The sequence below is a fragment of the Vanessa atalanta genome, chromosome 30 (assembly GCF_905147765.1).
Source record: "Vanessa atalanta chromosome 30, ilVanAtal1.2, whole genome shotgun sequence".
In the NCBI taxonomy this organism is placed as follows: domain Eukaryota; kingdom Metazoa; phylum Arthropoda; class Insecta; order Lepidoptera; family Nymphalidae; genus Vanessa; species Vanessa atalanta.
The window spans coordinates 4,441,065-4,454,732 of NC_061900.1; the positions used below are offsets into that span (position 1 = coordinate 4,441,065).

Sequence of the window (13,668 nt, forward strand, 5' to 3'; positions counted from 1 at the left end):
TGAAAAGAGTTCCACTGTGATCACAAGGGATGTAAGGATTAGGTCATGTTACAGTGGAACCTCGATTATCCGAACGCCGACTTATTTTAACCGTACGTTTAAGTATTCGAACGTTGGTGTTTAACGTCACGCGTCAATTAAAAATTTACGATTTAATAAAGTATATATTTAAAAATATAATCTGGCTTTTTTGATCTTAAATAACCATCTCGATTATCCGCACTTCGTTACCAAACGAATATATATTAAATGGCAATGTCTATGGGTGTTTACGACCATTTATCAATGAGGTTCATTAATTTTGAAATTTTTGAAGGATTAATTGCCAAAATATTGTGATACACGTATCGCGTTACTTCATCATGTATCCTTATACATAACTATACAAAGTTACATGACGTAATTACGATATATCAATAAGCGTGATTACTGATACACGTGTGTACCGTGATGCAGCTGACTTTAGCGCCAAGGATTGCAAAGTTGCAACCATCGGTTCTCGCTGGCTTCTCGATCGACTCAGTTGCTTGGTGTAAAAATGTCATGAGTGTATTTTTGAGTAAAATGTAAATTGTATTCTAAACGTTTGAAATAAAAAGTCACTGAGCAGTAATACATTGTATTTTTCTGGTTTTTAAGGCGAGTGAGCCAGTGTACGAGGTTGGTGGCGTTGGCGATGTAAGGAATGTTTAATATTTTTACAGCGCCTATGTATTTGGGTGGCCACTTACCACAAGATTGCCCCTTTGCCTAGCTATCTAAAAAAATGAATTTATTTGTTCTAAATGGCCGGCATAAGTTTTAGGCATTACAAGATAAATTACGCGTTTTAGGCATTACAAGATAAAAAGTTATATCTTACTAATTTTTTTAACTTACAAATCTTCATCCCCATTTTACATCCCCGAGAGGTGGAGTAAAGTAAAGTATAAACCTATGTCCTCCCCCAGAACTCAAACTATCTCCATACGAAATTTCACCAAAATCGGTTCAGCCGTTTTTAAAATCATTGTAATAACCAAAAACAGAAAACATTTCGATCGATCTACGCCAACCAACAGAGTTAAAAATGTCTAGAATGTTCTAGAATATTCTCAATTGTTCTGCCTTGTTTGATGAATAAAGAAGTATTTTTTTTATTCTGTGCTTTGTTTGTGTCAAGAGGGCACAGATTATTTCGCCAATGTCACGTGCGTCGGAGGAAACACGATGGAGATTGAACGGTACGGTCGAGATTACAGGCTTAATTCAATTTTGAAGGCATAAGAGTACTAGACTCTCTGTTAACCCATAACCTAAAACAACACAACAATAAATAATTAGATAAACATTAATTATTATTAAGACATTAATTAAAACTTAATTTTATTACGCTCAATATATTTACATGAAAATTTACAAAGTGGACTGAACACAAACGTTTACAAACATTCGACATTAACAGGGCGAGGGACTTTTGGAGGGAGAACGTCGTGTACGGGATGGAGGCGGAGTACAAGAAAACAGTATATGGGATAAGGAACCTCCGTCTATGATCTCTGACTCTATTTGTACAAAGATGTGCTCCCAGTACATTTTCAAAATTATAATTTGACATTGGCATCTCGCGTACAATACGCGCGATCTAAATTGACCGCTCTGAAGTTCTCTCGGGACGTTTGTACGTCGAAAACAGTACGATCGCCCACTGTTTACGTAATTGTAATCGCGTGTTAATTTCAGTAGTTCGGGATGGCTAAATAAAATTATGTCGTACCATGATGTTTCAATCTCTCTCTATATTTTTACAATCCCCCAATAATCAAATTGTTTTCCTTATGACAGCTCAATCACTTTTAAAATAAGAAATAGTGTTACATGCCAGTTTTAAATGTTATAAAATAATATCAACTAAAGTTGTACAAATTATTGATCAATTAATTACAATAATAATAGTAATAATATGTAATAATAATAATGTGACATTATTAATGATATTATTAATTATGATGTCCTATGACGTAGCACCGTATTGGAGGCTAGGGCTAGTCTCGTAACACGCGTTATATGTTTATTCGTACACACAAAAAGAACAAGTGAAAGCTGAATCAGCGCATCCATTCGTGACTATCTACGCTACGTTTTGTACGCAACGGAAATGTTTGAAATTTACTTGGATATCACCCTCTCCTGTGATATACCGTCAAACAGTACTCATTTTTGTGCGTCCGTAACGATGATACGTATGGCCACCTACCATCACATGGGCCATCGTTTTATTGCCGTTGTTCTAAGCATCTGACTGATTAGCGTCTATCTCTTGTCAGACTAAAAAAAATAATTATAAATAGTTTAGCACTAAAAATCACAAATAGAAACCCTTTCATTTAATACCCATGTAATGGGGGTGCATTTCAAATAGCCAATCCGCCATCTTGGATGTCCGCCATGTTGGAATTGAGTCACGTGACTATTTTTTTCTCGTATTCCTGACAGCAAACCCTTTCATTTGATATCCATTGGATTTGTAACGAAGTTTCTTAGCTGGTCATGTATTGTCATCAGAAGTCAGAGCGTGTGCAAAATTTTATCCCGAGAAGTGGGTCAAATTTTGATTTATAGTATATATATATAGTATATGAGGATCTGAGTTTATTTCTCCAATTGAAGTCGATTATTTTCTTATTTAAATATTTTATTGTTAACAATTATATTCAACAATAATGTCAAGTGCCTTCTCGTTTATTCCCCCGTTGCCATAGTTACATAATTAAAGTAATTATGTGACTATGGCCAGTTATAACTTATACATTTGAAACTTATTAGTGTACACATTACATAGTATTAAATAAATACATCATAATATTATATCTTGGCTAATTAACCTTACAAAGTGAATTTAATAAAAGCGACTTAAAAATATATAGTGTAAAGTTTTGATAATTTTGTTTTGAATTAATTCATTTTACAACGTCGTAAGCAAATTAATTTATTTAAAATTCGAACGTATGTAGTTAAGTTTTTTTTTTTTTGTAAGTTTAAAGTTCATATTCTTTTGAAATTGTAATAATATCAACGTTTCGTTGTCTGTGGACGGCTGGATTAAAGGCCAGGCAGTCTGGTCATTGAACGCCCGTATGTAACGTGTGTTGTTCTTCATTTCGTCGCAGTAGCTCGTCGAGCGTCACGGCGCGCGCGCGCGTGTCGCGTCAGTTTACTAACAAAGACATTGTTTCGTGTTGTAACGCGCGAATCTTAAATAAACTCTGGATTTATTTCATTTCAAAAGTGGAATTGGGTGTTTTATAGGGTCGTCTTTTTAAATAGGGTGTTTTATAGGGTCGTCTTTTTAAATAGGGTGTTTATTTAATTTTTTTTAAAATAAAACTCCCTTTCAATTAGGATTTTAAATTAGTGTTATTATCAATTGATGTCAAATGTTAATGAATTCTCGTAATTAATTCAGTATTGAGGAAAGTTTTATTTAAACATGTGCATATATAAGTTGTGCGTAATTCAATAACTTGTTGGACCATTTTGTAATTAAAAAAAAAAAGTTTATCCCTGGTATCGTATAATATAACATCCTTTGTTAAAGACTGCCCGTATTCAAGGTTACGATGTTGCCTACTTAGGTTTACACGAGGACTAGAGAACTATTTGGCTCGAAGCCAGTGAGAACTAAAAATTTATCCTAGTGATTCAGTGACAATGTTCCCGTGGAAAATGTGCGCGGAAACTGTTAAAAACGTGCTCAGGTGTTCGTGACGGTGCGACAAAATGTCACCGGACAAACGTAAAAGGAAAATCAACGAAAATAAAAAACAAAACACACACAACACCCGGACTTGATTCTAGCTCAGTGATATAATAATAATAATAATAATATATACACTTTTGATAATGATCTCATTAATTTAGTGCTTAACCATATATAAAGACTGAATAAAAATAAGTTCAACAAACCTTAAAAATGATAGCGTTGAAAAAACTCTACGGCGACGAACTGCTTCGGTTGGCGTTAGTTCTAAGCCTCCTGAAAGCGAACCCCGATGACTACTTCGAGCTGGAGACCCAGCAGCTCGCTGGTCTCCACATATCAAACGGATCTGATTGGTCCCTCGAGCAGGAAGCGAGGACGCTGATCAGACCGAGGTTCGTCCACCCGAAATCCCTCGACCACATACTGGTTAACTACGAAAGACAATTATTCGAGGAGTTAAATTCTCTAGGTCGCTACAATAACTTTGAAAACAATGACCGGATGTGGTATAATCAGGGTTCGATTCATACATATTTAGTTAATAATGTTGCGACCGATACAGTTGTGCCGGGACTGTCCCAGGAGGCGGTCCACGATGAGAACGCCCAGGACAATGTCTCGTCTGATGATAACGTCGCACAGGAAGTGAAAGTCGAGGAGGAAACCCAAGCGGACCAGCCCGACGCTGTCGTGACCTTATCAGCGGACTTCCTCCAAAATCACACGGAGTCGGACATATTTGCGGAGATTTCGAGTCGATCGTTCGATGTCAATGAGTTTCTGATACCCAATGAGATGCAGATTAAGAAGGAACAGGAATCTGACGAAGATCTCGTCGTTAGGGTCAAGAAAGAGAGAGACGATGATGATGACGACCTATACAGCGACAACGCCATCGACGATTATGTTCCGTATTTCTCGGCGAAAGCTGGTAAGTTGGAAGTTGGTGAACCGAATTCGGTCTTCCATCAGAACCTCGCAGATCTCCAAGACTATGAGGAACTCTTCGACGATGTCAAAGAACTCAAGAACGACCTGGAATGTTTGGACGTTAAGCAGCAACAAGAGAATTTGGAACAGTACCTTTTGGAGAATACGCCGTTGGATACAGAGGCCTACGAATTGGCGCCAATGTTTGAAGAGGAATTGGTGTTGGACGTGAAGAGAGAAAGAGCTAGTACGAGTTTTACGTCAGCTAGTTCGAGTGGTGTGAGCGAGATGGACACGTCTTCTGTTTCCGATATGCCCGATATTAAATTGGAGCCGGATGAAGGTCATCACAGTGGGGATGAGCTTACTCAGGAGGTGAGTCTTTTAAATTATAAACATCCATATTGTATTTAGTGGGTCACAGTTTTGAACTGTATGTATATTCGTGTTTATGTTTTTTATTGTATTGTAAACAACAGGATTTGCCAAATTTTTTGCTCATTTTGAAGAAGGCGTTTAGAAATATATATGTATCTCTTTCTGACGACAATGTATTCGTATTTTGGGCGAAATTTTCCATCTCGTGGAAGCTATGTCGTTAACCCCCGACGCGAAGGGTTATTAATTCGGAGATTTTGTAGCTGTCTCAAACGAATTATCTTAATAAATTATTATTGTTTAATAATAATTCTCAGAAATATTTATCTCTTGAGTTATTTCTTCCTGTACAGTACAGTCAGCATAATAAATTATGATATAACTAAAGTCTATTCCAATGACAAGAGTACCAAAGACAATTAAACAATTTTGACCTTGAATAGACGCGATACCATTGGTCGAGATTTTATATAATCTGTTATATTCATAATGGATTTGCGAATAAATGACGTTTTGAATGTCTGAAACTTTGGAATTACAGTTATTTTTAACTTTGCCTATTTTAAAATTTTTAAAGCTGTGTCAAAGAAAACATTGACAAATAAGGGGTGTTACTCAATACAAGATTATAGTAACAGCCTCTAAATTTCCCTTTTCTGGGCTAAGGTCTCCAATCCCTTTGAGGACAAGGCTTGGAGTTCATTCCACCACGTTGCTCCAATGCGGATCGTTGGACAAACATGTGACAGAATTTCGTTGAAATTAGACACATGCAGGTTTACTCACGATGTTTTCCTTCACCGCTGAGCACGAAATAGATTATAAACACAAATTAAGCACATGGAAATTCCGTGGTGCTGAACCCGCAATCATCGGTTAAGATGCACGCTGGCCACTGGGCCATCTCGGCCCAAGATTATATTTATGATAAAAAAGCTTGGATTTAGTATCTGTTCAGTTCCAGGCAGGATATTAGAGATAGTTCGGGTCCTGCGTAGGATATAAGCAAATTTTTATAACTTACAATATACATATTGGGGGTGACTGTTTATGTACAATAGATATTTTTTTTTCACATAAAAGGCAGTTTTTACTGACTTTCAAAATAATTCGTCTTCTGTCACGTGTCACTGAAGTCGTAAAATTGGACCGATTTCGATGATATTTTAAATAAATAAATATTGGAAAACATCACATACATTACTCTGATCCCAACGTAAGTAACTAAAGCACTTGTGTTATGGAATATCAGAAGTAACGACGGTACAAACAAGATAACATTGAAAACTAATGAACTTTTTCTACATCGATTCGGCTGGGAAGCGAACCCTACGCATGAAAACCGGTGTACACTACTCGACCACGGATGTCATCATTTTGTGATTGAGAGGATGAGGATGGTTTACATTCGGATCCGATAGATGGCGCTGTTATAGGATTGGTTTTTTTTGCGAAATGCGAGACTGAGTTTGTTTATTGTGTGGTCTGTTAGACGCTCACGTCGAAACTACTAAACTTACGTAACACCTTAGTTGCCAACGTTGGTGGTGAATTGGCGATGTTAGGAATTATTAATATTTGCATCAGCGTCATTGTTATCAGATACCTACAAATTCCATATGGAATATATTTAATATTAAATTGAAGAATGAGTGAGCTAGTGTAATCACAAGGGACATAACATCTTAGTTCCTAAGGTTGTAAGGAATGGTTAATATTTCTTACAGCGCCTTTGTCGTTGGTGGTGACCACTTACTATCAGGTGGCCCATATACTCCTCCGCCAACAAAAACCATAAAAAAATAATGTGGTGTTTGTGTTGTCGTCGGAATATCTCGGTCACACACACGCGCGCAAAAATTACAAGACGAGTTATGTTAATTTGTTTATTCCGTTTCCGCGCAATAACTACTATACCGATTGATAGGTAACTTTCGTATTGTTATAGTTCATAGTTTCATGTCGGACATGTCGATCTAGTATGTTTGTATGTTGTATAGTTTTTGATATATAGTTTAATACGTCGTAGTCGGAGGGAAAACGGTCGAGCCGCTTCCAAATATAGAAATTAATTTAAAAGAAAATTCTGGAATTCGATTTGAACCAACGACCTGACGTTCAAGAACACGTACCGTCCACTGCGCCACAGCGGCACAGTTTTACGATTCGTCAAACGTTCAAAGTACATTTCAAACTCGCAGACTAAATCAGGTCAGACGGGTTGTGACGTATGTTGTGACGTCATAATATATGGATATACTAGATTGACAGTTAAACTCTAACGGCTTAGTAGTTATTAGGTACGGTTTTGTTTCATACGGTACCGAGTTCGATAGTTGGGTAAATTTTGGATGATCTATATGGTTAAACTAAATTGATTCCGCTGTCTGTCCGTATGCATGCTTAGATCTTTAAAATTACACAACGGATTTTGATGCGGTTCTTCTTAATAGATAGATTGAATCATGAGGAAGGTTTATATGTATAATACATGCACAATATAGTAGAGAAACACTGATAATTTTAGAGGTTTCTAAAGTGATGTCGTAAATAAACACATTTTTTGCGCTTACATTGCAAACGCTGGTTGAACCCTACGAGATAGATCAAAATAATGTACTACAGTATTGTACACCTTAAAAAGATCTTCAAAAAAGTCCCTGATGGTATACGTCTATCTCTTAGGGATAATCCACAATAACCATATTTCGCGTCTTTGCTCGCGTTTTAGGGGTTGGTCGTCTGTAAGGCATAAAGTAGCTTGTCCTTGGAGTCCTTCCTTGGAGTTCAAGCTTGCTTTATATCGAATTTCGTCAAACTCTTTAGGTTCAGTGGGTTGGTCGCTAAGGAGCAACAGACAGACAGAGTAATTTTCGCATTTATAATATATACGGTTTTGTAATAGGATCTCAGGTTTTTTTGCTAAAAATTAAAAACGAAGTATCATACCGGTGGTAGGGCTTTGTTCTGTCGGTGTTGGTACCACCCACTCAACATATATAAGGAAATACTTGGAAGTTTTGTGTTCGGGTTTGTATGGTGAGTGAGCCAGTTTAATTACAATAGGGACATAACAGTTGCCAAGTTTGGTGATGCATTGCTTATGTGAGAAATGGTTAAAATTTCATACGTTAATCTTTATGGGCAGTGCTGACCACTTACCATCAGGCGGTCCATTTGAAATAAAAAAATAATTCACACCTCTTTGATGTAACGTTATTAATTAAAAAAATCTACAACTCGCCGGTATATGCGTATTAATGACCTTGTCTGGGACCTCAAGAATTTGAACGTCTCTCACCCAAGCGGGCAACGCACTCCGGATCGATATTAATAGGACCTTTGATTTTGCTGTCTGCAAGAATTAACTCCAAAATTCACTCTAAGATACGATCGTGAGATATCAAAACTTTAGGATTTTAGGACTATTAAAAAAACACGAGTCGGTTAAGCAGGAACTATAGTTAATACTAGCTACCAAACAGCCCGCGACTTCGTGCGCGTTGTTTGGATTTAAGCTATTTGGATATTGTAGCGTGATTTTATTTTTATTCGATATATGATTCTAAAATAGAGTAGCCTAAGTTACTCCTTATTACGTCCGCTATCTGCCAGTGAAGTCCCGTCGAAATCGGTTCAGCCGTTCCAGAGATTAGCCCGACCAAACAGATGGACAGACAAAAATTATAAAAAATGTTATTTTGGTATATGTATCGTGTATACATACATATGCATTTAGTAGTAATGGGTTATTTTAATATTACAAACAGACACTCCAATTTTATTATATAGATGTATATTTATAAAAAAAGTGTTGCCACTTATAAACAAATGTATTAAAATTCAAATCAGATGTAATTTGTTCAAGTAAACTTCACAATGAAGCGGTTTTGGATCGTCGATATTAAAACACTACCACCGTTTCGGATGCAGCCTCCAGCGAGAAGAAACGGCAAGAAATTCGCATAGTTGGTCTTTTCAAATAAACAGATCTACAATGCTGTTATGGAAACCGAGCCTAAATCCAGGCGTTCGTTGCGAAGATAGTTTGATTAATTAGTCTAAATATTTTTTTTTTAATTTGTTAAATGGTATTTTGGTTACATTTCCCGATATCTTATTATATATGCGTATACCATTGCCGAGATGGCCCAGTGGTTAGAACGCGTGCATCTTAACCGATGATTTCGGGTTCAAACCCAGGCAGGCACCACTGAATTTTCATGTGCTTAATTTGTGTTTATAATTCATCTCGTGCTCGGCGGTGAAGGAAAACATCGTGAGGAAACCTGCATGTGTCTAATTTCAACGAAATTCTGCCACATGTGTTTTCCGCCAACCCGCATTGGAGTAGCGTGGTGGAATATGCTCCAAACCTTCTCCTCAAAGGGAGAGGAGGCCTTTAGCCCAGCAGTGGGAAAATTTACAGGCTGCTAATGCTAATACCATTGCCCAAAAACGTTCTCTGTACCGTATGCAAACGGAAAGTAGGGGTTACAAGTTCATTATTATTTCTTGTATATTAAAGTTTACCTTTAATATTTATAATTATAATTATTAATTAAAGTTTACCTTTAATATTTATATTTATATTATAGTAATCTCTATAGTTCCTTCCACAAGAGAACAAAAGCCAAGTACAAAAACATTTGACATCGCTTGACAGCTGATTGGACTGTGATTTTCCCGCGTGTTTTTGAATCTGGATGGTTTAGCTTGGATCCGGTAGGCGGCGTGGCAATCGGGAAGTAAATAATATTGGTGGCAGGTACGTCAGGTTATACCACCTGATAATCTACCGCCGAATAATAAAACTCGCTTTATGCCCAAGAGATATAATATCTTGTTCCAAAAGTCAGTGCATTTTACAGTGTAGTCTATGGATGTTATGACGTTTTACTATGGGGTGGACCATTTGCTAGTCTGCCTACCGAAAGTTAATTTAACAATAAAATTGTTTAATCAAAAATATAAACAGCCAGATGATAAAAAAGCGTGGAGTTAATGCTCGTTGACTTCCAGGCAGGAGATATAACCTACATATATCATTGTATTTAACTTACATTACTGTATTTTTAGATGTTGAAAAAGAGTAACTACTGAGTTCCTTGCCGGATCTTCTCAGTAGAATCTACATTCCGAATCAATGCACGGTGTTTGATTCACTTAATATACTTTGTTAAATGACGATTCGATTTTGATGTCCCACGCGTGGGTGAACGTGCGCTTAGTATCAAATGTGATTATTTATATCTTAACGTCGCAGTTGATAATAAAATTTGAAAGGTCAACGAACTTTGATAAGAACAAGTATTTATTAAATATAGTTTTAATACCTATATTTACCAACGTCTTAAAGTAACCGGATTTCTAGAGGAAGACCTTTTATCTGTGACGATGTGTTCGTCCTGACCGATTTCGGTTACGGTGAACTATCTCAAGAACCGATATGGCCTAGTGGTTAGAACGCGTACATCTTAACCGATGATTGCGGTTTCAAATGTCGGCAAGCAGCACTGAATGCCGACATTTTGAAATGTGCTCAATTCGTGTTTATAATTCATCTCGTGCTCGGTGAACTCTTTTCCACTTCTTGAGTACATAAGAGGAAGTTTGTAAGGGCATGTTGGAGGCATTGCCATGCGGAGGAATGAGTACCATGTTGTGAAGAAGGTCTTGAGCATGGACGTAGATGGATATAGAGGTAGAGGACGAACAAAGAAACGGTGGATGGATTGTGTGAAAGACGATATGGTTAGAAAGAATGTTACTTGCGAGATGACGTCTGACAGAGAAGTATGGAAGAAGAAGACATGCTGCGCCAACCCCAAATAAAATTGGGATAAGGGCAGGAGGATGATGACACTCTTTATATCTTCACTCTCGTAATTTGATGGGACGGCAAATACAACCAAACAGTTCAGGTGCAGGACCAACGGCTTAAAGTGCTGTAAAGCATATAAGTGTACTGAATTCCAATTTCCAGACTCCTGGCTAATGAGAATTTTACAATGGAAAAACCCAACACTTTATTGGCTCGACTTGGAGCTTGAACCGAGAACCTCGGGATCTGTAGCCTTTTATCTAGCTACTAAACTATGGGGCGATCAATTATTTTTTATGCCTAACTGAAAAGGCAATGGTTTAAAAACATTTACTAATATTGTAGACGTTAAAAAGGTCAACAGAAATGTCCGCGCTGGTATATGTCTATCTCTTAGGGATAGCCCACAGTAACCATTTTTTATCTTTTACTTTTTACGAGAAATAATGGCTTGTTTACGAAGCGATTTTAAGCAATACAGCATTAATCCTTATCCAATTAAGTACCTTAAATACATTGTGCATTTAATATAGATCAATATGGCCCTTTAAAGCGTGTAATTTAAACGAATATTTACGAAGATATCACAGATTTAAAACGCAGGGACGTAGCGGTTTGTATCGTCTAATGACAAATCTGTGAACGTTGTATATAAAGACATTCTGTAGTATATTTAGTAGTAATTAACGATCGTGTTCTGCGGTGAGATTCGAGTTTCTTGTTACAGAATAGCCCTACGGATTTCCGTCGATAATGATTTCTAATAGTATGTGAGTGCAGACATTTGGCTAGACTTTCTTGAGCGCGGTTGCCTTGATAAAAATCTGTTGGGAAATGATAATCATATAATCGCAGATCGAAAACACGTGGCGCTTTCAATATAATATATAAATATAATCTCATACAAAGTAAGTTTGTTATATACTAATAATGTGGAGAACAATTTGTTTGTATACTCTGTTTCAACCATAAGAGGAGAAAAGCCAAATAAACAACATTTGACAGCAAATTGACGCGACGTCATTGGTCGCGAGCTCGATTAATCTGTGATATTCACTGTGGATTTGCGATTGGCGTTTGAACGTCGACGAAACTGTTGTCGGAACTTTGGAAGTAAACTTTAAGTGGATATAAGTAGTTAAGTGTAACAGTGTTGTATTATAAATAAAGATATATTAATCGTAAACTCTCAGTAATGCACAATATAGCTGAGTTATTAGTGAATTGTATTGGATACGTAAATCTAAGGTTGTTTATTTTTTTCCTTCTTCCATTGGAATAAGCTTTAATCTACGGAACTAATTTCACTGAAATTAAATAAGATTAAATAGACGCTTTTCACGTTAATAATTAAAATTTGAAGCGTCTTACTTAAATTACCTTCTGCTGGGCTAAGGACGCCTCTTCTATTGAGGAGATTTTCAGCGAATATAATCAATGTAACCTACATTGTACAGTCCAGATGCGGCAGAATTTCATTGAAATAAGATACGTGCCATTATAGTGTAAATTTCCCACTGCTGGGCTAAGTCCTCCTCTCTCTTTCGACGAGAAGCTTATTCCACTACGCTGCTCCAATGCGGGTTGGTGGAATTTCGTTGAAATTAGACATATGCAGGTGTTTTAATTCACCGACCACGAGATGGATTATAAACACAGATTAAGCACGTGAAAATTCAGTGCCGCTTGCCGATATTTGAACCCACAATCATCGGTTCAAATGTACGCGTTCGAACCACTAGGCCATCTCGATTCTTATATAACAATATTATTTATTAGAAACTACTGGTATAAGTTTTATGAGTGAGTCATTACAAAGAAAACTACGTCGCCTAATTTGTTAGTCACCCTACATATCTATATATATATGTAAGTATGATAAATAATTTCGTGACCTAATCGCTTTCGTTTCGCTTCATTGCTCAAGTGCATTCAGCACTTTAAATATTTGTATTTTGTACCAACATAATAATTTATTACAATGTTTTTTTTACGTTTATAAACATTCAATTGATATAAACGTCATGAATTTCTAGAATGTGATTGATAGCCGCCATTTTTTTATATACTGTTTACTTTTTCCTACTAATTAATAATATATAACCGACTTCGTACGGAGAAATAAGTTTTTATTTGTTTGTTGTGCAAAGAAATATGAGAAGCAACTCGCAGCGCCACCTAGCGAGTTCAATCTAAACCGTACCTACACAAACATAAAAAAAATAACAGTTAAGCAAGGGTTAAATACGGACCTACAAAACATAATCGTGAAAGTTTATTTACAATGAAACTACCGCCATATTGATTTATTAGATTTGACAGGAGGCGGCCATTTGCATTTACGCTTTAATTTTAATTTAAAATCGATTTTAATTATATGGTAAATTTGAGATTAATTCGATTCATAGTAACTCATTCCCACCTTGTAATACTCATACTTACTTATCGGTCATTGAATTCAACGACGTATTCGTTAAAAGAAACCGATTCAAAACCTAATCATACAGAAAATATGTCCGAATATTGAACGTAACAATAATTAACAAATATACAATGAAATTTCGACTCTATAGCGATTTAAATAAAGGTGAAAACGTGTGAGATGTTTTATTTTTAGTTTTTTATAGAACATTTAGCGTTAAAAACGTAAATTTTCAACCTTGGTTTGCCTTGACCGCCATCGACCTTGTATTTACCTCCAGCAATCATATGTTCTAAATTTCTAGAATGTTATTTATAAATATCGCGCAGCGCCATCTCTTGAGTATAGCGGACAATATAGTACTCTTACTCA

The 13,668-nt window shown here is 36.4% G+C and overlaps 1 protein-coding gene across 8 annotated transcripts in view; it reads left to right on the forward strand.

Annotated features, from left to right (window-relative positions):
- The window catches only part of LOC125075265 (segmentation protein cap'n'collar-like), a 134,099-nt gene that overhangs the window by 40,138 nt on the left and 80,293 nt on the right, over positions 1 to 13,668 (forward strand). For 3 of the 8 annotated variants that reach the window (XM_047686971.1, XM_047686969.1, XM_047686970.1), the window contains exon 1: positions 3,578 to 5,047. The exons of 1 other annotated variant lie outside the window; for it this stretch is intronic. In XM_047686971.1, coding sequence (XP_047542927.1) covers positions 3,953 to 5,047 — 1,095 coding nt within the window. In that variant the 5' untranslated portion in view covers positions 3,578 to 3,952. Of the gene's footprint in view, positions 1 to 3,385; positions 5,048 to 13,668 lie in introns of those variants that run through there. 4 more of the 8 variants (XM_047686966.1, XM_047686967.1, XM_047686972.1 and 1 more) reach the window with 3 other exon arrangements.